This window comes from Pleurodeles waltl, chromosome 4_2 (genome assembly GCF_031143425.1).
Source record: "Pleurodeles waltl isolate 20211129_DDA chromosome 4_2, aPleWal1.hap1.20221129, whole genome shotgun sequence".
Classification (NCBI taxonomy): Eukaryota; Metazoa; Chordata; class Amphibia; order Caudata; family Salamandridae; genus Pleurodeles; species Pleurodeles waltl.
In genome coordinates, this window is record NC_090443.1 from 97,235,975 (window position 1) to 97,263,901 (window position 27,927).

Below are 27,927 nucleotides of genomic sequence, written 5' to 3' on the forward strand. Positions count from 1 at the left end.
TTTGGGAATTTTACAGTAGCTAACCTTTAGTTTCTGACTCTGCCTTTACTTTTTAGCACTGGGAGACCCTTTTAGTGAACGAGCGTTTATAAATTATATTAACATATAAGATAAAACAGCACATTGAAGTACAGATCAAAGCTTGGCTGGTGTAGCTAGCTTGTGCTAGGTTTGTGACCAGGTTGACCTGTCCACGTTTACCAGGTGCCAACTAACTCTATAGGTACTTGGCATGCACTCCCATATCCATCACTCACACACCCAGACTTAAAGATGGCTCTCATACACCCCAGACATCAAGTGGCCGATCCCCCACCACATTATGGCGGAACCCCACCTCCTAGCGTAAAAGACTCGGCAAATGAAATACACGTGTACATCTTTTCTTCCCTGTTTAAATGAAAGAATACAAAAAAGCAGCTAATAGTTATTTAAAAGTTTGTTTTTTATTTTGAGACAGAGGACACAAAGCATTGAGGCTGCCAGAAAGATTGGAAACCATGAAAAAGTTACTAAATTCAATATGGCACAAGAGATGTACCGGAAGAAAGAAAGGAAAGAAAATTTGCTCAGAGGGTGCACTCAAGGCAACGGCTGACTGAGAATTAGATTGTGGGGTACAATGGGCAATACCTCTACAAAGACGATGGTTGAAGAGCATTTAATAAGCGAAAATACAATCACAATGAAACACAATCCTGTAGCAGAACAGGAGCTTGTGCAGAGAAAGAGCTGTGTAAACTTAGAATGGCATTGTCAAACGTTCCCCCTCGGGGACACTAACTTGGCTCCCTTTAAGGGATCTAGTCTAGCAAAGTGACTCAAAACCTCATCTTGGTCTTATACAAATAAGTAAAAGTCAAATGTAAGTTGGTTTCTCGTCTTTAGGGTTGTCTGTTGGTGTTTGGGAGTGCTTCTTTCATCCCCTCAACCATCCTGAAATACCTTGTAAATGTCACACCCCTCTGTCAACTTAATAATAAAAACAGATAAGATGTTGAGACAGGGAGTCATTTTAACAGAACATTTATTCCACAGCACTAAGCAAGCTGTGGTACAGTTGATACTGCCCATACTGAGGTAACTTTTGTACTGTTCAAAATGAGCAGTTGACCTTTGGCTCATTTGTTAATTATAATGAACAGAACTTGGCTATTCCGACAGCGCCCACCTCAAATTGAGTAGTCAGTTAATTAATATTATCCAACTTAATGGTGATGAGCGTGAGAGAATCAGAGGCTGAGTCCGCCCCGCAAGCACGTTTGCCACGCTCATCAGTCTTGCTGGTTATAACACAGATGGATGCTCCAAAGGCTATTGAGCGTTCATCAGTGGGAAGGTGCTCTGAACAGCCTGAACAGCAATGCTGCAAAGAAAGACTTTAAAAACATGCTGTACAATTATCAGATTTATTAAGAAGGTTCTGGAGGAGGTTAGGAAAAATGTGTCCTGTGCACAAATGTCAAGTTGTTTTCTCAGTTTTATAAGACCTGTAAAACTCACATACATATATTATTTTAAACAAACAGCGCTTGCAGGTATATAGGCATATTTGCACAAACAAGGTTTTGTTACTTCCTGAAAACCTCAGTGAAATCACCGTTATGGGCCGTGATAGTGAGAAGAAAGAGGCCAGGGCCATGCCAGAATTTTAGGACATTCTACATGTAAAAGAAGGCCCACAAAATCTGCCACAAATTGTTCCTTCTTTTTGAGGTCTCAAACGCAAGGCACTTGATTTGACAACTGAACATTCTACTACTTTCTATTAATTCACCATTTGATATTAGCACTCTAGGGACTCCTCCTTATCTCTCCTGGTAACATGGGGCAATTTTAGTTTCAAAGTCTATATATGTTTTCTTTAACACGTAGACATATGCTGTGTACCCAAGCATAAAATCAGTAAATAGTTTGTGCCCGCCACCTACATGATTTCGTTTTCTCCAAATTTTGAAGATACAGTAAAATATATCACCAATCGCAATTTACATTATACATAGTTTTTATAGGGCAATTATGTACTGACACTAGGCCTCCACTAATTCACTATGACCCAGTTTGTATTTACCATACCCTACTGAGTTTGGGGGAGCTGTGTTACCATCAAATATGTTGTTATTGTTGTTTGTTCAATGGTCCACAATACTTGTGAACACACTTGAGGCCTAGTGTCCATCCACAGTTGTTTTTAAACACTTAGAGACAGATTTTCAAGGGCCTTGCGCCACATTAGTGTCATTTTTTTACGCTAATGTGTGGTTAGGAAGGCATTTCTGACACGCCATATTTACAAAGCGGTGCAATGCTAGCATTGCGCCACCTTGTAACCTCTTGTGTCACACTATGCCTGAGCCAGGCATAATGTATGCAACAGGGGATGTTCCCCCGCAGAGAGGTCGCAAAAATGGCACAGTTAAATCTAAAAAAAATTACTGCGTCATTTTTTCTGTGATTTTTAATCCCTGCACATTGCAGGCGTTAAAGTAACGGGCCCTTAACAACCTGTGGGCTTTCCTAGTGCTTTGATGAAATAGCGCCGTAATTAAAGGAGCTAATCCTGCAATGCACCACAACAGCGTCATAAATTCTGATGCTATTGTGCTTACGTGCGCCATGGTCTGCTGTACTATAAATGGAGCAATACCATGGTGATGTTAGGGGGACTAAGGGCGGCGTAAGAAAAGTGCCGAACCAGGACTGATGCGTCACTTTCTTGTAGATCTGAACCTCTGTGTGTTGCATATAATGAAATGTGAGTTATATTAAGTTATCTGTTTAACACATACATTCAACAGTAGTTTAACATACCGTCTTTTATAATTCTGAAATGCTGGAAGCTTTCTTTCAACGTTCAGACGCCTGCAGGTCATTTCTGTTGTCTCCTCTTTGGAACCACCAATCCCTTACTGTAGAAAAAATAACATAGAAATGACCACCCTCAATAACACCAACTTTCTGGTGGAAATTGACCCGGGGCTGTATGTTGGAGGGGCCCTTGGTCAAAGGATTCCAGCGTGGAGCCTGCAAGGTCTCAACCTGGTGCTTGGGTCAACAGAAAATGGCATTTTTGGCAGATGCTCAGCATCTGTCGAACTCTAAATACCCTTTTATGTATTGATTTTATGATTGTGTAAACAGGACAGTTGTATGTGTTGAAAAATCACACAAAAATACAAAATTGCTAATATAATTGCCAGTGCAAATGCTGTGCTCAAGTGTGCTCTAATAAACGGTGAAATAATTGAAAGTTAAAAACACACAAATCAAGTCACCTGTACTTCCTTCCCAAAAAAGAACAATTTGCAACTGATTCTGAGATGCACACGTGTGTGTATGATATCCACAAAGGATACATTTAAATAGAAAGAATGTAAATAGGAATTATGTGCTTAAAAAGAGGTGATCATGAAAATCTGGTGCATCTCCAAGCCCACTTGATCCTACTTTTGACACATGTGCCCCAACTAGTGCTAATGGACATTGTGTTGACACTTTTAACTTCATAAATCCTGAACTAATCACTTTGTCACTCTACTGTGCACTTCAGTGCCTACTCTACTGTGCACCCCAGTGTCCTACACTTCAGTGCACTGCATGGTTTTCGGATTGCACAATGTCCCAGTGGAGAAACTCAAAGCGCATCCCGTTGGTCTTCGATATTTTGACTTTTTGAGGTGAGATGACCTCTCGCTTTGTAACTCCATACATGCTGAGTAGACGTTTAGTTCGAGGGCTGTGCATTACACAAGGTAGTGGAGAATTAGCCAATTTCCACAAAGATTTGCGAATGTGTGTACTTTTTCATGGCTCTTGACAGCTATTTGGACACCGAATCCACGTACACTTTGCGAGCTGCCGCATGCCAAACAATTCACAGTTTATCCTGACAGAGGTATGCAGGTGCCAAACGGAAGCTGCGCATTACAAAAAGACACATTATTGGGGATTCCCTTTTGTTTTCACCCATGCCGACATAGCTATATTTTTAGGCAAGCACATGCATGGACAATCCGCGGGAGTGCACCCTCAGTGCAAATTGCACCCAATCTCCATCGTCTGAATCAAATAGTTACTCCAAAGATTCGGCCATCTTTTTGCTCTGGTTCCGTCGCTAAGGAACTCCAAAGCCTTTCGGAGTGTAAAATGGTTTCTTCCCTGAGACCACCAAGGCACCAGCTCCTTCGCGCAAATGCGCGAGTAAACAGTGGTGCGGCGCAACCAATTGCGTTTTTTAAATGAACAAGGAAGATCAAAAAAAATTCTTTAAAAAAACAGAAGACAGTTAATTCTTTGAATGTGCTGTTGCCTATAAAAAAGGTCCATCCTCACTTAATTTTTCCATAAAAGGTCCATATAAATAAAAAGTGCAAAACGATATTTTTCCTTCACCGTACGCTTCGGTTTCTTAATTTTGGCAGCCGGAGTCTCTAATTCCCTGTCATGCACTGGAAACGGTTCTTAAAGTAAAAAAGCCCATGCCTCAGGGTGACAGTGTTATCCTTCGGGTAACGGAACTTGCTGTATTCTTTGCCTTTCTCATCAGTCTTCCATGGCAGCTTGATCTTGGATGCGTGGTCCACGATGACGTCATCACAGGAGCCCACGTGCAAGAGGCCCAGGCCGTCGATGAAAAACTCTTGAAACAGAAACAGAAAATAATATAAAAAGAGGAACAAGGTAAAAAACAGCTGTTACCCCTAGACACATGCGCACTAAGTCTACTATTACCTGCCATCATAATTTCGTTCAATAAAGGTAGATAACCAAGCACAGTGCCTCTGTTTTCTTCATGCCTCTGCCGTTAAAACTAGCTTGCAGGGAAAGAATAATAATGTCTACATTCTGACTGACTGAGCCACTCTATGTATGCAGAGTGCAAATATTTAATGAGCCCCTCTAACAACTTATTTAGAATGGCCTTAGGTAGTATCCAAGGCTGGGACCCTGTGCCTCTGTGATGGATTCTGTTGTCTTGGGCATAAACAGAGTCCACCTGGCACTGGCTGGCACACAATGTATGGTAGAACTTCCCTTGTATGAATAAGAAAGAGAAAAATCACAATTTCCATAGGAAAGGGAACATACTATTTTGTATCAACAAACTTCAAGAGTAAATTCTTCCTTGATTTGAGGGGAATTTAGTCCTAGTAGTATTCTTAATTGGGACCCGTTAATTTCTTATACACAAATGTATTTATTTTTGGGTTAGAGTAATAATTGCAAAGGTACCAAATGCATTAGGAAAGAAAGGGAAAGCAAGCAATAAAATATGTTGGCACTATTTCTAACCAAGGTGAGAAATAGTGTACCTGTGATGTGCCAGGTGTCCATGAACTAAAATAGTCTATTTTTCTCAAAGTGTAAAGTTGTGTAATATAAAATGTACCATGTACAGATCAAAATGTGGGTAACACTAGGTGATTTTAGATAGATCATCAAGTTTCTCCAGTGTTCAGCTGGTATTGTATGTATGATATTAGGCCCTCTTCAGGACAAAGCATGCAACAACCTACACTGACAGATTTCAGTCTTATAACAAAATCAGGTTATGTAGATTCAAATCTCACCAATTCGGAACGTGGAGTCAGAAGTAACATCATATTTACTCACAATCAACATCATCTGAAGTATTGTTCTCATAGACGCATAGGTGAATGTGCTGCATCGGACTCTATAGGAAGTTGAAGAATACTCCTTCCTCCCTAATATTTATGTGACGTCTACTCACGTCCTTAATTGGGCCTAGTGGGTATAATACAATGTTCTGTTTCAGTACTGCCACCTCTAGGAGACTTCTCTAATGAGTGTTTAGAAACTTAAGTTATTATTAATTAAATTATTATTTTAAAAGTAATACAATTGCCAATAAGCTACACACAGTACATTTATAATACTAACACTTGAAGAACATTTTCTTTTGGAAAAAGTTATAAAAAATAAAAATTAAAGGTAGTAAACCGAAGGCTGGAAATTTTATTTAATGCCAAGGAAAACTCTTGTTCCTTGTTTTTAGTGACCCACAAAAGGATAATCGGTGTGTAAATGCCACTGGAACCACTTTCCAAGTCATGTATGCATTTCCCCCAGAACAACAAGCAAGTGTATATGATAATAATGAGATTTCCATACTTTGAGGCCAAGTTAGTCTTGCTTCTCAGTCTGCCTATGCCATCAGAAATATTAAGTTTGCATGGCCTCATTTTCAACCAGGCAAATTTATCTGCAGGAGAAAGGCAATCAATATACTGGCACAATGCAAAATCTTACTGACCTTTTCAAAGTTTTGTGAGGGCCCCCTAAAATTTCATTTATATTAACCATTTCGTAGATGTAAAAGGACTGCCACGTGGTTGTTTGTAGATTGAACCCCACTGCACCACTGGATCTGCACAAGTCCACTTAATGCCCCTGGATGCAGATGCTTCATTACTAAAGTTATATGACCAACGTTTATGGCACCTACAACTATCCTGGCATGCAACGTCTGCCTTTAGAGGCAAGAGGTGAATTTGAAGCACACTAGCAAGAATGGCATGTCCGTGTGGAGTGAAGGTAAAAGGAAAGCTTTTACAAGTAGAAAATGTGTAGGGCTGGTGAAGGGTGAGAAGGGGTGGCAATTAATCACCTTTATCATCTGATTAATGTGGGTTTTCAGAGAGCTATTCAGCTCTAAGCAGAATCAAGGGACTTATCAGAAGAATCGTGAAACTTCAAACTATGGCTGTCCGTCTGCACTGTGACGCTCTGAAGAAATCTCTTTTAACCAATGATGGCACCTGTCTGTACTTATAGTGGCGCATTATCCACATACTGACATATGCAGACACCAGCTTCTCCAACAGGGTACCCAGGGGCTCCAAGTAAACCATGAAGGCCATGATCATCAATGGGAAGCAAAGTGGCACTCAAGTTTGTAGTAAATATGAGCTATATATTTTTGCTCCCAAACCAACAAGGTCATTCAGAGGACTCTATAAAAGCAAAACAAAATAAATGTACACAAGGCAGGATGGGATACCTGGACAGTGCTTACCTAAGTGTGCCACACGGCTAAGGCGAGGGTCAAATCCAACTTGCAGTACCTTCTCAGTCCGGGCGAGGAAGAAGTTCACCACACCATCTGTGACCACGCAGTGTGGAAACCCCTCAATCTTGTGGTGGAAGCCACGGCGAATGCGCAGGCAGTCCCCCTGCTCACCGCCAGGCTGTATGCTGATCTGTTGCCGATATGTTGTGGAGTAGCCCGTGATCTCTCGTACAGCGCCCCCAACCTGCAGCACAGAAGGGGAGAACGAGAGGCAAAAAATGTAAGGGAGCCCTCAAAGGCATTGCAGGTTCAAACAGTCACACGCGCACTCACAAAACAAGACAAGCTTTGACACTGTGATTTTTTAAATACAAAGCATTGTTTTTTTGTCTCATCAATCAAGGAAAAGAAAAAAAGGAATTAAGATCAAGAAATAACATCCTTCAAAAGGGATGCTAAGAATAAATACACTCATAAATTCGTAAAACGAGCGATACATAAGGGATGGCATTAACAATTATCTATCTTGAAAAAATTAGTCAATGAAATTCTTCTCGGTTAGCTATAGGATGAAATACAAATCGATAAGCTGATAACGCCTGGCTGTGGGTTTTCATGCATTTTTCTATATCTAACATGCTTTGAAAAAAACTACTGTTCGTTTTTAAAAACATTTAGCATACTTTGAACTTTTTAGCAAGATTGTGTAATTTAAAAAAAGAGCTTTACAGGGCTGTGGAGGAAGGAACTTCGCATTATCGCACACCCCTAGGGTAGTGGAGGAAGGAACTTCGCATTATCGCACGCCCCTAGGGTAGTGGAGGAAGGAACTTCGCATTATCGCACGCCCCTAGGGTAGTGGAGGAAGGAACTTCGCATTATCGCACGCCCCTAGGGTAGTGGAGGAAGGGACTTCGCATTATCGCACGCCCCTAGGGTAGTGGAGGAAGGGACTTCGCATTATCGCACGCCCCTAGGGTAGTGGAGGAAGGGACTTCGCATTATCGCACGCCCCTAGGGTAGTGGAGGAAGGGACTTCGCATTATCGCACGCCCCTAGGGTAGTGGAGGAAGGGACTTCGCATTATCGCACACCCCTAGGGTAGTGGAGGAAGGGACTTCGCATTATAGCACACCCCTATGCTGCCCCCTCGTTGCATTTTGGACTGTCTGCAGCTCCGATGGCTAGAATCTTGTTTGCCTACCATAAAGGAGGGTTACTACAGTTGAGCACGTGAAAGTGATGAGTGGTGCTTCAGTTTTATGGTAGCTTAGAAGGAGAGGAGGATTTAGTTTGCTTCGCCATTTCATTTACCGAAAATAAAACGAGTTAATGAATTTATTCTTATGCATTAGTAGTACAACCGGGACTCTAAATGACCCACAGGGACTTACAATGCGGTTTCATTTCTGCAGTAAAAGGGAACTGCAGTTATGCAGATTGTGTGATGAACTAGAAGCTAAGGATGTGCAAAACCGCAAAAGCATTGAAACTTTAAAACATTTTTTTCAAACCGTTGCAAGATTCGCTAACTTTTCGAAGGTATGGAAGTGTACATTGCAACAAGAAATATCCCAAAGTGCAGATTTTGCAGAAACAAAAACTGAGCAAAAACTTACCTTTAATGGTAGAATTCTATCCCAATACTTTGTTTGCTCCACAAGTCAAAATTTTGCAACCTTTGTGACGTTTGCAGGTGAAATTACATGTTGTCCAGCCCTTCGTGTGATTCTTATCTCTGACAGCGAGTAGAGGGCATTCTTACCAGGCAGGGGAGGGAAGTGGCTGGAGTGGCATTTTTCTTTCTTTCGAACACAGACGTTCAAACCCAGAAACAGGGTATGAGCTATGTGAGTGGCAGTGTGTGAGAGGTGTATTGCACCTACATTATGGCTGTCTCTTACAACTTCACCGGGCAGGAAGAACATGGATCAATTTTTCTTGCAAATGGATAATTGCACCATTGTTATGCCACTGCCTATAGTATTAGTTACACACGAAAATGTGACAGAGAAAATCAATAGGCAAATATCAGTTAACCAAGGTGTTGGATTTTTTTTTAGGAACCCCAGGGCAGAGGTATTACGAGGTTCAGATTGTGACAGAGGCAGTTACTACTGGTTCCCAGAAGCCTAGGGCCAGATGTAGCAAGATCCGATTTTGCGAATCGGAAATTGCGAGTCGATGTGACTCGCACTTTCCGATTCGCAAAATCATATGCAGAATGGTGTCTCAGACACCTTCTGCGAATCCAAGGGGGTCGCAAAGACCCACTTCATTCATATTAATGAGGTGGGTCGCAATTTGCGACCCCCCTGCGATTCCCTGCACTCAAAGGGATGGTGGCCTGCTGGAGACAGTAGACCTCCATGTCTGTGACTGCTTTTTCAATAAAGCAGTTTTTTTTTTTTGTAATGCAGCCCGTTTTCCTTAAAAGAAAACGAGTTGCATTACAAAAGAAAAAATGAAACCATTTGGTTTCGTTTTTTCAGAGTAGGCAGTGGTCCATTGGACCACTGCCTGCTCTGAAAAAATATTTTTGCCGACATTCACAAAGGGGAAGGGGTCCCATGGGGACCCTCCCTTTTGCAAATGAGTTAGCACCTACTTGACATGGGTGCTAACTGCGAATTGCTTTGCGAACAAAGCAATTCTGCATCGCGGTGCGAATCGCAAATAGGACGGGAACACCCCTTCCTATTTGCAAGTCAGTGCATCACTCTGCCTGTTTTGCATGGCGCAAACTGCGAATTTTCGCAGTTTGCACCATGCAAAACGGTTTGTACATCTGGGCCCTAATCTAGCCAGTAAGCTCAAACTGAATATTAGGTACTCTTCTTCAGCACTTGACCCTAGCAGTCCCAGGTTTAGTCCAGGAGGTGGTGCAGGATTAGAGACAAGAGCTCTACCTAATACAAAATAATATATCTACCTTCAATGTATTGATTTAAAAGAGAAAGTACTTTACTGTTTGCACACAACACATTACTGTACATAGATATCAGAGGGCACTGTTTACTATTCTGTACACAACTAGTATACTAGCTCTTCCTGGGTGACATCTTGGGCTGCTCCCGTGTGATAACAGTTATCAATAGTACCCTTCTTGGAAAGGAAAATCAATCTCTGGAACTCTCCTGGGTGGGTCCTGGATGCCCTAGAGGAGGCTGATCTGGTCCATGCTGCTGCTGGTGAATGCCCCTAGACAATATGAGCTTCTTTCCATTTGCACAACGCAGTCGCCACCTACAGTTTTCATTGGTCGGAGGGGGTAGTGCTAGTCTGCATGCAGTACGCATGACCGTTTGAGTGAGAATTACAGTGTCTCTATCCTGGTCCAGCCGACAGTGTCATTGCCTGCGACTAGTGTGCAAGCGTGCTCAGGTAAGTACCAACACAGCCAATTCCGCATGAAAAGGATGTTGCACTTGGGACACAATGCTTATGTTCCAATGGATTTTGCCACTTGGGTTCTTCCTCAGACTCAGTCATAAAACTCACAACTTTAACAAGGTAAGTGCCCACCTTGTGACGCATCAGCTGGTATTTAGGATTGATTGAAGTCCCATTTGCTGGTGCAGTACCACCTCCACACTGCTTCTTTCCCAGAAAACCAAGAGAAACATTGGAATGCCTGACCATCCAAGATGTGCTGCAACTACTGGCATCACCTTGGTGAAGACCTGAGATGTTGATATCAAGCCGACTGGCAGCAATGGGTGGAGCCCACCACAAAAAAAACAAGTACTTTTGGTGTGACTGCAGTACCTGAATGTGAAAGCAGGTGTCCTGCAAATCATGTGAGACAACCAGTCTCCTGCTTCCAGTGCCAACAGGATCTAAGCTAGGGTCAGCATCTTGCGCTTTTCCTTCCTGCGATAAAAGTTTAGAATGCTGAGGTCTAGGATTGGACATAGACCACCATCCTTCCTGGAAACGAGGAAGTATCGAGAATAACATTCTTGTCCAATTTTCTGCTCTGGCACCAGCTCCCTTGCTCCCTTCAGGAGCAGCACTACCATCTCCTGCTGCATGATGGAAACATGATCTTCAGACAGTGGGAAAGGTCAGGTGGGCAAGGGCGGATGAGCTTGTAAGAAGGGTAGGGCATACCCTCTTTCTACTACATATATGTCCAATTGGTCTGAAGTAACTGTCTGACAAGCCAGTAGAAAGGAGGACGCCAAACCTCCTGCAGGCTCCTGGTGCTCTGGTAGGAGCAAACAAGGACTGCTTTGCCAGTGTTGAAGAGGAGGATGAGCAGGAGAAGGAGACTGGATGCTGCAACCCTTGACCTTTACTTCTGCTTCTGCACCTATGTTGTCTCCCCAAGGGAGTTTGCTGCTGCTGTGACTGTGGATGAGTGGACTGTTGCAGACAAACACTGAAGTCTTTCAAGAAGCCCTGATAGTGCTGAAATTGCCTATTATCCCACTGAAGCTGTTGATGTTGAAGGCCTAGGGACCTAGCTGTATCTCTACTAGCCTTAATCCTCTCAAAGCAAATCTGTCATCTCCAATTAACCTGGTGCCATCAAAAGAGATGTCCATGAGAGTGGCTTTCCATCAGTTGAGAACCCCAACGTATATACCATGACAGGAGACCCCATAAAGTGAGCAACTAAGTTTCGGATATCCAGGCCTGACTTGATGATGTGCTATGAGGCATCCTGGCAACCCTTAATGACCTCTGAAACAGAAGCCTTGAGGTCACCTGGGACAAGCGGGTCCACTGGTTGAGCCATGTCCCATAGGGCATCGGTATATGTTGCCAAAATACAGGGGGCCTTCAAAGATTCCAAATCCATACTCCTAACAGAGAAATCTTTCTTTCCTCAGGCCTCCTTGTGCTTAGACGCCCTGTCTGATAGAGTTGATGGGAAAGTTCCTGAAATTTGTCCAGAAGAGCAAGAAGATTAAATGACCAAACTCTCTGGAAAATGATGAGTGCATAGGATGGGAAGGGGGCACAAGGAGAGGTCGGGAGCACCTTTGCACCAGTCTATTTACTGACGGTGCAGAAGCAGGTTATTCCCATGCTGACAGTACTGGCACTAATAAGGCACAATTAAAGAGGAGCAATGGTTCAGACGTTGGGGCAGAAGGCAGGAAGATCTCAGTGGGCACATTAGTTGTGATGTCAACAGAGGACAAACGTAACTCTAGGACCTTTGCTGCTTTCCTCACCACCATTAGGAAAAGATGCAACTTCAGTCTGAGGAGGTGGCACTGAAGTAGATTCTATCTCCACTTCAGATGAGGAATCCAGACAATTGGCTAAAGTGATGCTGCAAATTCCACAGCTGGATCTAAAGGGGCCTAGTCAAGTCCTTCTCCAGTCCTATGAAGACTGAAGGGATCAGAATCAGAACTGGGAAGCTCATGGAGTGGATGGTTATAGGAGAGGGATGTTTCCTGCTGGTACGCATCTTCTTCCAAGCGTCTTTGAGCCTCTCTCTTTGATCTTGCAGCAAGGCATACACAGACGGTGCTGGCAGTAGGACTAGCAGTGGTAAACTCTGCACCAGAGGAGTTGAGGATAGCTGGTGAGGTTGCATCAGTAGCCTCTGGAGTGGAGTCATCTATGGCACAGGAGGCAGAGGCAGTGCCATATTCCTTTGTACCAGTGCAGAGAGTGGAACCTAACCAGCATCTGGAATCAAAGGTGCAGCTCTGAACAACACTGTAGCTGGGGAAAAGTGCATGGGCATGCCATACTAGCCTATGAGGTCTGAAGGCACATCAGAGAGGGCTGCTGCCCCAGTGGGCATGATAAAAAATGGCATTAAGGAATAGTGATGCATCTGACCCTAGGTCCAGGAAATAAGGGTAGGGCGGTAGCAGCGCTGGAGGCTGCCGGGCTGGATTGGATTAAGTGCTTGTGCTGGGGATGAATCAGCCAGCACAGCCAGATCGGGAGGCAGTATGATGACTAACTCCAGCTCTGAGGATGAAAATCCTTTGGGAGTCAGAGGGCACATAGCAACATACCTGTAGATGAATGCTTCTGGTGTGTTTTGTGCTTTTTCTCTTCCACTTGGAGAGGGAAAAAGGATACCTCGAGTGAGCCTAGGACCGATTCTGCCTCTTTTGTTCATCATGAACCCATACCATGAACAGTTTTGTCTCTTGCTCTTTGATTATACTGAGGCACGGCTCACATGACTTAGGGTCATGATCCGACCTCAAACACCACAGGTAGACAGAGTGATGGTTAGTCATGAACATCTGGCCCTTGCAGTCCCCACAAAGCCTGAAGCCTGAATGCTTCATGGAAATGTTCTTTAGCGTTACACGTGTTTTTTGTGTAATTGTTTCTTTCAAGAAGATGCAAAAGCTCTCTCAGAGACAACAAGCTCCAGATCTGCATCATGGGTATAGCAAAAAGGGAATAGAAGTTGTTGCATAGGGGTGAGGGCTTTATGTCTTTGGCGCCATCACCGGGTGTAACTTCCACCTCCAACATGAAGCCAGGGCCCCTTTCCAGAATCAAAGAGCTGTGAAGTTGGCAGATCTTGTATGAAGCCTGGGATTGTTCAACAGGTGAGGAATCTGCAGTTAAAAGTATCTATCAGAACAGTGCATTTGAAGCTCAAGTAACTGAGCTCAAGCTCTATTGCTTATTGAGATCAGGCACACCTGGTATCTCAGAATTTTTATATTTGAGGCAGGGCATAAATAATTTTTCACAGCACCTGCTGTCCTAATCACTGCATCAGGAATGAAAGGCTAAGTAGCAAGATTTGAACTTGCAAAACCACAAATGGTAGAAACATCTCAGCACCATGTGCATTTGTTCCCTATATTGGCTTATCAGTTTAGGACCCAAGGAGTTACAGTGCTATAATCCATTTCTATCTACTCATGTGACATAAAGACATAGGGGGTTATTCTAACTTTGGAGGAGTGTTAATCCGTCCCAAAAGTGACGGTAAAGTGACGGATATACCACCAGCCGTATTACGAGTTCCATAGGATATAATGGACTCGTAATACGGCTGGTGGTAAATCCGTCACTTTTCCGTCACTTTTGGGACGGATTAACACCTCCTCCAAAGTTAGAATAACCCCCATAATTTGTTGGGAAAGAATAAATCCACAGTGACCAGCTAATTATATGAACAGGCTCAATCTTCTGCAAGCACCTCACAGAGTTTGAAAGTATGCAGGACAGTGGCAGCATGTATTGCCAGTGGTGTCACATTGTAAAGCACCAATTCTGTTCTTTGTGTAATGGGAACTACCACTGCCCCTACTGTATCAGTGTTGTGTTAATGAAACCTGTTTTCATTGCAGAAAAGTCGAAACATTTCTCACTTGCAGTGTTTTTTTCTTGAAGGGCCGTAAGTTAAGAATAGCATCACAATAGGAGACAAACAAACTACTACTAAGACATAACCTCATTGTATGCTCATTTTAATTACTTAAAAAAATAAAATAGTCTCATTGTTTCAGCGCATTACTGTTTTTGTATCTTAATTACTGCATTTTTGGAACTTTCAGCCTCTTTTGATATAAATTGTCACAGATACCTCTGCTGTTTACATGTGCATATTAATAGCTACCACCCCCACTGACACACTAAATGCAATGGTGACAGAGAAACATCTAGGCTGAGAAAGCAAGGCTACAGGCTCACTTGATTAATTACAACAATAACAATAGATGGGGTGGTTTTTGAATGAGCCTTGGGTGGGCTATGGGGCTAACTTTGGAGGAGAGGCGAGAGCCTGCCTTCCCGCCACCCTCTTCCACACCCTACAATCTGGCCTGGTACTCTCTTTGTAGTGCAATAGTGAAGAAGCTGGATTTGTGGCCAGACCAAATGACTAGAGTGGGGGTTTATGTTGCAGACATTTATGCAATGTTGGACGATCCTATCCGGGCTATGCCTTTAAGTCTGAGTAGTACTTATCAACATGATTTTCAGGTCTAGGCTCTTGCGAAGGTCAGGGAATTCTTTTCAGGGGGAGTTTAAACCATCTTTTAGCTAGTACTTAAAGTTCCAGATAAGAAAATAGTATCTGGGTGTGAGGAAGATGTATATGAGTAGAGCTGAGCAGAGTCCCAGTGGTGGAGTGCAGGAGAACATGTTGTAGATGGTGGTGAGAGAGGTGCTAGCGCTAAGTCCTATGATTTTAAATGTCATTGGTGGGAGGTTGTGGTGTTTATATTTTTTTTGCGCATATGGCTATGCCTCACTCATGCTGCAGTGCCTGTTCTGGTGTGTTACTGTGCTGTTTAAAGGAGGGAGCGGAGGTGTCTTTGAACCAGTTTTCGGTGATGATTATGAAGTCAAGGATGTTGCACGTGATAAGGTCATGGTCCTACTTGATGGCTCAGTTAGCATGTATCCGGTAGGAGCCCAAAAAAATCCAAAAACTGACACTATGCATCCCAAAATAAGTTCTACCAGACCTCAGGGGGCCACAACAATGGGGAGGCTGTCTAGTGCTGTTCCAACTGGGCGACACTAAATACACCTGCATAGAGGGGGAACGTAGCGCCCACCCCTCACTAGGAGACTTGTTTGGTCAGACTGAGGTTATGTCAGTGGTGAGGGCATAAAACGGGAAGAGGAAGAACAGTGGGGTCTTCTAGACAGAGTGTGCATGACGTATAAATAAAGGAGTGCAAGCCCGAACTGGCCTCCGTGTGCTCTATGTGAGGCCCACACTACATTGGCGCAAAAGGTGGGCCATGCATTTGCCACCGCTTGTTACTGACACCTGCTGTACCCCGGCCTGAGCTGCGCTATCGAGAGCGGCCCGTCCGACTGAGAGGGACGGGCTCATGGAGCTTCACCCCGGTGCCTCTAACCATGCCTCTCATCATCCCCCAGTACAACTGCCCCACCCTGCAATGAGAGCCGTGCCAGTCCTGAGTCGAGCCGCATCTCTCCCGGCCCACGCCAGAACATGAGAAACCATACCTGAAGCTGCAGCTCTCTTCACCCACTGTGGAACGCTCCTGTCCATGTGCTTCCCCGAAGAAGACCTTGTGCAGCAGACCGCCTGCAAGCTGCCATGCCTTCCAGGCTGCTCAGCCACATTCCACAAGGCATAGTAAATTGCTAGCTCGCCACAAAAAGCAGATTCTACTCACCTCTGAACTGTAAAAAAAACAAAACTGCTGCCCTTCCACGGGCCCCAAGCTCCCAGGTGCCATGTTCGGTTTGGCAGCCCATCCTCAACTGCTTCAGGGGAAATAAGACTGCCTGTTTCCAGCTCCCCAGTGCCGGCTGCCACAAAGGCCCAGAGACATCAACCTACTGTGCACCCCCATTACACTGAGAACAATGTGCAACCCTACAAGATAACCAGAATTTGAGGAGACTTACTGATTTCACTGAGAACTTAAAACAGTGAAGGGCACCCAGCGCTTAGTGGCACTTCCATCCACATTCTGCTTGTCCACCCAGGTGGTCATTCCATCCACCAGCGACCCACAATGTCCAGCATTCCTGGCATACAACCCTTTTTGACTATAGGGGCCCCACCCTCTCAGGAAGCCCAATGGAAAGCCTAGGTTGAACGCCTCAAACCTACTTTGAGGCCCTCGGCATAGAGGATGAAAGGAAGCACTGACTTTTCCTGCACCTGGGAGGAGCGGACACTGACAAAATCTCCAAAATAGTTGTTGAGACAACACCCCACATGTATACCTCCCTCTAAGAATGCCATCACAGCACATTTTGAACCCTATGCCAATCCCGACTACGAGAGGTTCCTACTGCGACAAGCACACCAGAAAGCAGGAGAGTCAGTGGACATTTTTTATGCCTACTTATAAGAACTAGCCAGCATGTGCACATTACCAGATGAAGAGGTTGAAGTAAGAGCTCAATTCATCCAAGGGTGTGCTTCTTTGAAGCTTCGCAGGTGCATCCTCCAGGAGCCGAACATGAGCATGAGGTACATCCTTAGTCTAAAGAGCTGTCAAAGGCACATGCAACACACATGGAGCAGAAACCATTTATCCAGTTTAAAATAGAGCCAGTCAACCCCATCCTCAAGGAAGCCACCAAAGCCAAGACTGAGCGACCCAAACCAAGGGTGAGGAACTGATTCTGCAGGTGGTGCAGAGGCCCTTTATCCCACCCAGGTGAATGCCCAGAGAGAGGAAAGACTTGCAGTGCTTGTGATAAACTGAATATTTTTTCGAAGGTATGTCATTCGACACCCAGAGCATTGCCAACTAGTTCCAAAAAGCCAGTCAGGACCATTGCTACTCTCTCTACCACGTCTTCAGACAGTGACATGGATAATGACAAAGAGGTGGTTCACATGGTGATGACAGTAGGCTCCACCAGGCTTAGTCAATGAAAATTGCACACTAGTGCATGTACACCCCATTTTAGGTCTAATCGCCACAGGGACCTCAATCAACCTCATTGCCCCAGAGGTGTATCGCAGTCTGTTTAACACTCCCACCCTTCGAAAAAGCAGGGTTCAAGTATTCACCTTTGGAAATGCTCAACCGCTACAAATGGCCGGCGTCTTCACGATGGATGTTACCCACGAGACCACGAGCCTCACTACAAAAGTATATGTCTCAAAAGAAGGATCTGGATTTTTAATTGGCAGCCAGACCATGCAAAGCTTAAACTTAGTCCAATTTGCGTTCAGTGTCCATACCTGCAACTTGGAAGAGTTTGCAGTCCTCTTCAAAGGCACTGGGTGCCTGTGGGCCCTACTGCACATTAATGAACTTGTCACCACGGTTCCCCTGAGACACCGACAGATTGCTTTCCACCTCCGCCAGTAAATAGAAAAGGAACTACAACTCCTGGAGCAGTCAGGAGTCATTGAGAAGGTGTCTGGGCCCATGCCATGAATATCCCCAATAGTTGTCGCCAGAAAGCTGAAATAGCCTGAAGCAGTGCGCATCTGTGTGGACATCAGGCTACAGAATCGGGCCATTGAGTGTGAGTGACAGCTGGCCCCGACCATCAATGACATCATCGGGAGCTTTTTGGCTCAAGATGGTTATTGGAGATGTACCTTGGGTTTAGCTATCACCAATTCCTGTTGCACCCCAACTCCCGGCCAATCGTGACCTCTTCAGGCCAGGCCTCTGGAGATACATCCGCTTGAACCTTGGCATTTCTAGTGCCACAGAAATTTTCAACACACCATCAGAGAAGTCCTAAATGGTATCCCAGGAGTCTTAAATGGCAGCAATGACATCTTGGTGCATGCCCCCACCCTAGAAAGTCATGTAACTCGACTACAAACTCTCTTCATCAGGCTGAAGGAATGTGGCCTGACTCTACATCGAGAAAAGTATGAATTCCTGAGGATGGACATTAGCTTCTTCAGATACAGGTTTTCGGAGAGAGGAATCGGCCCTGACCCTGCCAAGATGAAAGACATTCAGGAAGCTCCAGACCCAACATCCGTGTCAGGAGTGCTGAGTGTTTTAGGCATGGTAACGCACTGAAGGCATTTAATGAAAAACCCATCTGACGTCACCGGCTCTTCGAGAGACCTGACGAAGACCAATAATCCCTGGTTGTGGGGGGAGGACAAAGAATGCGCTTTCCAAAATACCAAAGATGCTGTCTCAGTGAACAAAATGCTTGTATATTTTGACTACAGCGGGAGTTTCAACTGCCCATCAATGCTAGCCACACCGGGTTATGTGCTGTGCTAGCCCAGAAACAGGACTGTGGCGAGTGAGCACTAGTGGCCGTTGCCAGCAGGACTTTGACACCTGCTGAACAGCGATATTCCAAGCTAGAAAGAGAAGCTATTGCCATCCACTGGGTCATCCTCCAAACCACCCCTGAGGACAGAAAAATGGATCTTGGAACTACAAGAATTTAATTTCATAGTTGTGTACCAATCCGGAACACATAACCCTGCTGGCTCTCTCTCGCGACATGCACGCCCAGCCACGCTGCTGGAAACTAAAGAGGCATGTGACACTGAAGAATAAGTCCTGAATGGACCATGCAAGACCACTTCCCATACCCCTCACAGAAATAATAGAGGCCACAAAACAAGATGACAGGTCATCCCGTCAAGTGATTGGCGACCTTCGCAACATCCGGCAACCCTCCGCACAGCCGAAATGGGTCTACCCTCCAGGCCTTCTACCATGCCCAGCATGAACTCTCCTTAGTGAGGATGGTTGCCTTCCGCAAGGATCTCGTCTAGTACTTCCTGCAAGCTCGAGGTCCTGCATTGTCCTGCTCGCCCAGGGTGCCCACCAAGGCACTGTGAAATCGAAGACCAGCTTTCGAGCAAAGTATTGTTCCCTGGCCTTAACCAACAAGTGGAAGAGGTCATCAAGGGCTATCTGGTGTGCCAAGCCAGCGGACAACCTGACCCGCCAGTGCCTGTCGTCACCGACGATGGTCCAGCTTCCCTGTGGCAGTGAGTGAACGCTGATATCTGGAGCCTCCCAGATGGCTCCTATATCCTGATTGGATAACTACTCCCGGTATCTGGAGGTAGGAATTGTTTCAACTACATCTGCAGCTGAAGTCATTCTGAAGGTAGAGGAGATGCTGGCCACCCACAGCCTATTTGGAGAGGCTCACACCGATAATGGACCCCCATTTAATAGCCATGAGTGGGATGAATTCCTACAGTCCCAGAACGTCAAACAATGATGTATCACGTCCCGGTGGCCCCAAGCAAAAGAGGAAGTGGAACGGTTTGTGAGAACTCTTTCCAAAACCATCCGAATCGCAGTGACTGATTCCATACCTCACCATCCATCATGGACCACCCAGCTGAATCCCACAAACCGACTAAAGGAACAAGATCCCATAACAATGATTATACGTCAAGAAAGAGAAGAGCCAAGAAGTGCACCATTCAAGCAGGCGACCAGTTGCTATGTGAAAGACCGCCACCTAGGTGGGAGAAACCGTTTGCCTTTTGAAATGGAGCCCTGGATCATAGCTGGTGTCAAAGGCACCATGGTGATGGCTGAAAGGAGAGGCGATGTTGTCACGAGAAATGTGTCTCATTTTAAGACAATGCCCACCTCCCTAGTCACTGAGGGACAAGGAAAAAGTTTATTGGGTGATCATCAGTGGGACAATGTCCCATCTGCAGACTCCTCCGCGGACCGTTCGACTAACAGGTCCCCCAATTCAGGAGTAGCACCCATGTCTGTGTCGCAAACTCCCTCAGAGGCCCCTACATTAGGTGCCTGTGGGCCAAGCCTGCCGCCAGCAGAGGTACCTTCAAAAAGTGGGGTACTGTGAAATCCTCGGGGAGAGCGGGAGCAGAATGTTACCAACTTAGATAAAATCCGAATCCCTCTAGGCGATATGCTGCCTTTCTGACTGAGTGAATCAGTACCTCGGCACTTCGCTGCTGAGATTCAGTCTTCATATAGTGCCTGTGCATATTTCAGTAATGCAGTTATGATGAATTTATATTTTGTTGCGTTCCTTTCATAGCTATGATTGTTTGTTCTTTTTCTTTCTGGTGGGGAGGGATGTAGTGTTGTCCCTACTCGACGACACTAAGTTACACATGAATAGAGGGGAAACATTGGCCCTCATTACGACCCTGGCGGTATAGAACCGCCAGGGCCGCGGCACGCGGGAGCACCGCCGACAGGCCGGCGGTGCCCCGCGGGGCATTCTGACCGCGGCGGCTTAGCCGCGGTCAGAGAAGGGAAACCGGCGGTCTCCCGCCGGTTTCCCGCTGCCCCCAAGGAATCCTCCAAGCCGGCGCAGCTTGCTGCGCCGGCTTGGGGATTCCGACTCCCCCTCCCGCCATCCAGTTCCTGGCGGTTCTCCCGCCGGGAACCGGATGGCGGGAGGGGGAGTCGCGGGGCCCCTGGGGGCCCCTGCAGTGACCATGCCAACGGCATGGGCACTGCAGGGGCCCCCGTAAGAGGGCCCCAAAATGTATTTCACTGTCTGCATAGCAGACAGTGAAATACGCGACGGGTGCAGTAGCACCCGTCGCACCTTCCCACTCCGCCGGCTCGATTACGAGCCGGCTTCATGGTGGGAAGGTCGTTTTCCCCTGGGCTGGCGGGCGGCCTTTCGGCGGCCGCCCGCCAGCCCAGGGGAAAACTCTGAATACCCGCCGCGGTCTTCCGACCGCAGTGCGGTATTCACGACGCGCAACTTTGGCGGGCGGCCTCCGCCGCCCGCCAAAGTTGTAATGAGGGCCATAGTGCCGAGCCCCTCACAAGGAGACCCGTTTGGTCTGACAGATTTATATCAGTGGTGAGGGCATAACACTGGAGAAGGAAGAACAGGCTGGTTTTTCTAGGCAGTGTATGCATGCCGAATAAATAAAGCTGTGAAAACCCCAACTGGCCTCCATGTGCTCTATGTGAGGCCACACTACATGCTCCACCTTTCTTGCTTGCCTGTGAGAACTCACATTCCCTTTATTCAACAACAATTGAAGCTGAGGAGAATATGGTTAGGAAGGTTTCTGAGTTATCCAAGGAAGGAAAACCCAGAAGGAAGAAAGGATTTAGGGTTCGATTTATTTTATTTTGCCAGTGGGGGGACTATCTGGTGAATGAGATGCGGTTCTACCTTATTCTGGAAGAAGTAGATTGAGGGTGTGAGGAGGTAAAGTTTTTCACCTTATCATGCTCACCAACTGGCCACTAGAGCTCCCCCGTGAAACAAATATAACTCGGTTCTGTAGCATGGCTACCTCACCAAGCTGTGTCAGAACAGTGAAACATTAATAATGTAAACTTGCGGAAATATATGAAATGGAGCTTGAAATCATTTCATCCCATCCTTTTTTTTAAAGCTAAACAATAAAACACATTAGTAAGTTATTTGTTTACTTGAGAGTCCCACTCAATATAATATAGTTTTACAGAGACTTGGATTTCTGATGGCAGTTTGGGGTTAAGGAGGGGTGAAGGGTTAATACGGTGTTTTATGCTTTGTTTTTCTTTCACTAATTCATCTTCCTGTTTCCCTACATAAAGCCAATGTATCGTCTGGAGTATATCTATTACGTTGTACATTATACACGAATGCTTGTAGAAGATGCCCACTACCTCTGATTACTTACAATCAGAACACCATATGGCTATATTTGAAATGTATGCGTTTCTTGTTTCAGAAAATGCAATAAAATATGTTGTAAAAATATTATTTCTTTACTTGTCTATTAAAAAATGTCATTAGGCGCTACAAGTGTCATTCAATTAGGCCTGGGTGTAGTTTGTGAAGTTCTGCTACGCAGAACTCCAAAAAGTGCAAAAATTGCTGATATCCACACACTGCGCTGTGTGGATATCAGCGAGAGGCAGAGTTTGGGTACGTAGCGCTGCTCACCCTGATTTTCAGCCCCAGAATTTTCTCCGGCGCTGTGAAATCAGCACGAACAGCATCATGCGGAGCGCCAGAGGGAGCTAACTTCTTTCTGCCGCTCGAGCAGATTTTCTCCTCATTTTCTACAACGCGAGGAGCAGCTTTCTCATCGTGAGCAGTCGCGGCTGTCAGGGCCTCTCACGTTCAGAAATCTCACTTGCCAACTTAGACATTTCTCTTACTTGCGCTCGCCAACTTATCATTGTGAAGCACAAGCCAGAGAAAAAACTTTGCTCCGCTTCACTATGCAGAGTTTTTCGGAACTGTGCCGAGATCAGAGTGGAGAAAACTCTGCGAACTTCACCAGAGGAGCAGAATTCTTCACACACTCCTACATTCATTCACTTGAGGATGCTACTTATCAGTAGAACGTTCCCTCCCTCAGCAAATCAGTACTTAAACAGTGGCTAACAATATAGTGCTCTTTAGTCTAAATCAAGAGGACATCGCAAAAAGTGGAGTTAGGTCGCTTTCTGCCAGTATACACCCCTCCCCTCCCCTCCCCCAGAAGTCAGAAACACATTTAGGGGCCAGATGTATCAAAAAAAGAAATTGCATTTCTTAAATAGCAAATTTTAAGAAATCGCTATTTAAGAAATGCAAAATGGTAAGCATGAATTTTGCGATTCGGTAATAGCGATTTCTTAAAGTTCGCAAATGCTATTACCGAAGCGCAAATAGAGAATCGGACCCCATTTGCACGGAAGGGCCTGTTGCGAATGTTTTTGCATTTCCTAAATTGCTAATTCCAGTTAGGAATTCGCAATTTAGGAAATGCAAATCCCATGGTGCTGGGGCTTAAGGCCCCCTCTGCTGCACCCCAAAAATATTTTTACGGACATGTGAAGCACACACATGCCTTAGGGGCATGTGTGCACTACATGTCAATTTTAAAAATGCATTTAAAATGCATTTTTTAAATTTGCACATGGTTACCACCAAACGGGCAAGAAACCATCTCTTAAGGAATCTAAAATAAGGAATTGACTACAAAACCTTTCATCACACCTTTACCTTGGCACCAACCCTCAACATGTTTCAAATTTCATGAATAAACTGCAAGAGTGGAAGACTTCCTCCTCATTAGCAGAAACCATGACAACCATAGTCAATGAAAAGCCACCGAGTTTACTTGTACAGCACTCTGAACTTTTTGCAAGACTCTGGGAAGAAGCGATATCAGAGGAAATGTAAGAGAATGCCTGATGGCCACATCAACGACAGTGCATTAACTACCCACAGATCCTGATGCAAGAACTCAAAACAAAATGTTAGTAGAAGGTTATTGCTCGGGGAGACAAACAAATCAAACCACGGACTGCCAAACATGTCAGCTGGAAGGACTGCCTGGTCAAACGATATGAGATTGAGGTCAGACGATTGTGCCTCACTCTGTCTGTGTGAATAGTTTTGACCCTACCAATATACGTCACATTAGTGCCAATAGGTGACATTCTGTCAATGCAAAACGCTATGACCACTTTTGCCAGGCCCTGTTTCTTGTACAGCCTTGCCTTTTCAAGTAAGATTTTGTTACTTAATTGGCTGTCCTGACCAGAACCGAGGAAAACTCTGGGTGGGGAACAATACTCTAAAGGGCATACCATATCACAATTAACTCTTTCGAACTGGAGGAGCACACCTTATTTCTCACTGACCAATTTCCTTTTTTTACAGACCCTCATTAGAGGCATTCTCCTCATTAAGCCACCACTGTAAATGGTCTTTCAACTCGCCTGCAATAAGCTTCTCGTATTACTGTGTCACTGGGGACCGATGATCTAGCAAAAGGTACACCACTAGCTTCAAATTATTTCAAGCACGAGGGGCCACTGCCATTGTTGCTGATGTCAGGCCCTAAATCTTCATCAAGTGCCTAGCTGTTGCTCCCTGCAGTGACACTAATTAAGCTACTTGTGTTTCCAAAGAATGAATGTTGTTTTCTCTGAGGAACATTGGCCCCCTTTGTATGTTGTTACAAATGGGGTCTCCAGTTGGCAGTGGTTTGCACCCTGTTCAAGAAGGGGCCCTCACTTTAGTCAGGGTAAGGGAGTAACACAGCTAAGATGACCCCTGCTCAGCCCCTTGGTAGCTTGGCTCAATCAGTTAGGCTTATCTCAGAGGCAATGTGAAAAGTATGTGCACATACACACACACACACACACAGTTACACAGTTAAAACACCACAAAAGTACTCCACACCCATTTAGAAGAATAGCCAATACTTATCTGAGTAAAACACGACTAAAATGTCAAAAAATCAACATACACAAGTAAAGATACAAATTTTCACAAATTAAATGTAGTATAGCTCTTAGAAACATAATAGCTCCAACTGCGGTTATCCTACCGGCTTGATGGAGTCGCTTCCAACAGTCTGGCGCCACCCACAAAGGAGCACAGTGGGCTATGGAGTCGTGTAGACCCTGGCTACAGTACCTTGGAAAATGATGAGGAAGCAAAGACTTTGCACGGAGTGGGGGAGGTGAGGCGTCGCTGGAGCCAGTGTGGCATTGGTTCCTTCCTGCCACTGGGGAGGTGAGGGGTCAGTTCCTTACTGCTAGGCGCTGGTGGTGAGGCGTAAGTTCCTTATGACAAGGCAGGGTCGATGAATCCAGCAGGTCAAAATAGGAGGCGTCAACTTTGCGGTATTGGGATCACACCACGGGGCCACCGGTGCTGTGGCGGGGTAAATGTCAGGTGCCATGGACACCGGTAACACAGCACTCTGGACTCATGCTGTGGTGGGACATTGGAGGTGCTGTGGTGGCATTATAGGTCGCAGTCGTTGAACTCAGCGGGGACCACGGCTCCGGTGCAGGCAGTGGCGGTGGTTCTGAAGTCGTTTTGGAAGTTGATGCACTAGTTTCTTCCTTTTTGTACCAGAACTCACTCCCAAGGACCCATAAACTGAATTTGTCACCACTTGGCAAGTCAAGACTGAGCAGGAGAGCCCAGGTGCTGGTAGGTGAAGTCTATGATGTCCCTGAGACTTCTTAACAAGAGGCAAACACAGTCCAGGACCTCGGAAAAACTTTGGCAGTAGGATGTAGAAAGCCTAGTCCAGCACTTTCACTCCCAGGGCAGAAGCAGCAAGCAAGCACAACAAAGCAACAGGCAGAGTGGCAGTCCCTCCTACAGCATCCATCTCTCTCCTTCCTGGCAGAATCTCCTCAGTCCAGAAGGATTCTGACTACATGGTGTCAGAGGTCCAGTACTTATACTCATTTCTGTCTTTGAAGTAGGCAAACTTCACAGAGAAGTCTTTGCAGTGCACAAGACCCTGACTTTCTCTGCCCTCACCCCAGACACACTACAGGGGTTTGGAGACTGCTTTGTGTGAGGACAGGCACAGCCCTATTCAGGTGCAAGTGTCAGTTTCTCCCAACATTCTAGCTCAGGAAAACCCATCAGGATATGCTCCCTTTGTGTGACTGTCTAGAATGAATGCACAAACAGCCCAACTGTTATCTTGACCCAGAAATGTATTCAGCAGGGGAAACAGACATTTCTACATGGCCAGAGCAATGCGTAGCGTAGCCACGCAAGCGTTACCACACTTGCCTGAACCACACATGTGCCTGAACCAAATGTGTGGTTCGGGCACACAGCAGGAACAGTCGGGAGAGCAACGCAGCAGCCGGGTAAGTAGGGCTGGGTTGGTGGTTGTATTTTTAAGAGTTCAGGGCGAGGAAGTCGTGGTAGTTTTTAGGACAGGGTGGGGTATTTTTTAGGGCTTGGGGGGAATCAGGGTAGTTTTTATGACAGGGTTTGGTAGGTTTTAGGGTTAAAGGCGGGGGCGGGTGGTCTGGGTAGTTTTTAGGAAAGGGTAGGTTTTAGAGTTCAGGGCAGGGCCAAGGGGTCAGGGTAGTTTTTAGGACAGGGCAGGGTAGTTTTTAGAATAGGGTGGGGTAGGTTTTAGGGTTTAAGACAGGGAGGGAGTCAGGGTAGTTTTTAGGACAGGACAGGGAAGATTTTAGGTTTTAGGGTGGGGGTCGGGACAGTTTGTAGTACAGGGTGGGGTAGATTTTAGGACACGGTAGGTTTTAGGGTGGGTCAGGGTAGTTTTTATGGCACAGTGGGGTAGTTTTTAGGACAGGGTAGGTTTTAGGGTTTAGGGCAGGGTGGGGTAGTTTTTAGGACAGGGTGGGGTAATTTTAGGACAGGGTAGGTTTTAATGTTTAGGGTGAGGCGGGGGTCAGGGTAGATTGTAGGGTAGGGTAGTTATTAGGACAGGGTAGGTTTTAAGGTTTAGGGTGGGGAGTCGTGGTAGTTTTTAGGAGATGGTGGGGTATATTTTAGGGTTTAGGGTGGAGCAGATGGTCAGGGTAGTCTTTAGGACAGGATAGGTTTTAGGGATTAGAGCAGGGGAGAGAGAGTTGGGGGGGGTTGTGTCACACAACCACGCATAGCGCCACCACATATACCTTTGCTAAGCATGCTTTTGCAACACAATTTGCTGTAAATGCATACGTGGTAAATGCATGTGTGGTAAAGATGCGGTCGTGGTTCTGACCGCATTGTTAAGCCATGCGTGGTTCTGCCATGCATGGTTTTGCCATACAGTCATTCAGCAGACAGGCAGAGGGGCAGGATGATTAAGCAACAAAATGCCCTCTTTCTAAAAGTGGCATTTTCAAACTCACAGTTCAAAAACAAACTTCACCAAAAGATGTATTTTTAAATTGTAGTTCAGAGACCCCAAACTCCATATCTTGATCTGCTCCCAATGGGAAATTACACAGATATTTCAAGGTAATCTCCAAGTTATCCTATGGGAGAAGTAGGCCTTGCAATAGTGAAAAACAAATTTAGCATTATTTCACTATCAGGACTTGTAAAGCACACTAGTACACGTTCTACCTTTTAAATACACTACACCCTGTCCATGGGGTTGCCTTGGGCCTACTTTTGGGTGACTTACATACAGTAAAAGCAGAGATCTGTGCCTGACAAGTGGGTGTACTTGGAAGGTCGAAATTACAATTTAAGAAAGCGCACACAGACACTGCAATGGCAGGTCTCAGACATGTTTACATGCTACTCATATGGGTGGCACAAACAGTGCTGGAGGCTCACCAGTAGCATTTGATTTCCAGGCACAGGGGACATATAGTGCACTTTACTAAGGACTTACTAGTAAATCAAATATGTCAGTTGTGGATAAACCAATAAAGGACACAATTTAGACAGGGAGCACTTGCACTTTAGCACTAGTAAGAAGTGGTAAAGTGCCCAGAGTCCTCAAGCCAGCAAAAACAAAGCTCAGCACAAAGTAAACAATAGGAAGTCAGAGGCAAAAAGTTTGGGGATAACCCTCCAAAAAGGGCCATTCCCAACATATGCCTATAAATCAGATTAAGCAGCACAAAAGAAAACTCTCTACCAGTGCCAGATGCCATGTATAATCCCGAGCATGTGCTTTAACTGAGCCACCCGTCGGGACCCGGAACCAACTCATGCAGCTCTCACACTACACAGAGCCCGCTGCTACCCACCCCATTCCAGCACATAGGCAGGAAGGATGGGGCCCCACATTGCCAAGGATGCCACCAGCCGAGGTGGTCACATCCCAC

At 45.5% G+C, this 27,927-nt stretch overlaps 1 protein-coding gene across 5 annotated transcripts in view; it reads right to left on the bottom strand.

Moving 5' to 3' along the window:
- Nucleotides 1–427: 427 nt before the first annotated feature.
- The window catches only part of B4GALNT1 (beta-1,4-N-acetyl-galactosaminyltransferase 1), a 556,280-nt gene continuing 528,780 nt past the window's right edge, over nucleotides 428–27,927 (bottom strand). For all 5 annotated transcript variants that reach the window (XM_069230844.1, XM_069230843.1, XM_069230845.1 and 2 more), the window contains 2 exons: nucleotides 7,037–7,274; nucleotides 428–4,639 (listed from right to left, as the gene is read on the bottom strand). In XM_069230844.1, coding sequence (XP_069086945.1) covers nucleotides 4,431–4,639; nucleotides 7,037–7,274 — 447 coding nt within the window. In that variant the 3' untranslated portion in view covers nucleotides 428–4,430. The remainder of the gene's footprint in view (nucleotides 4,640–7,036; nucleotides 7,275–27,927) is intronic.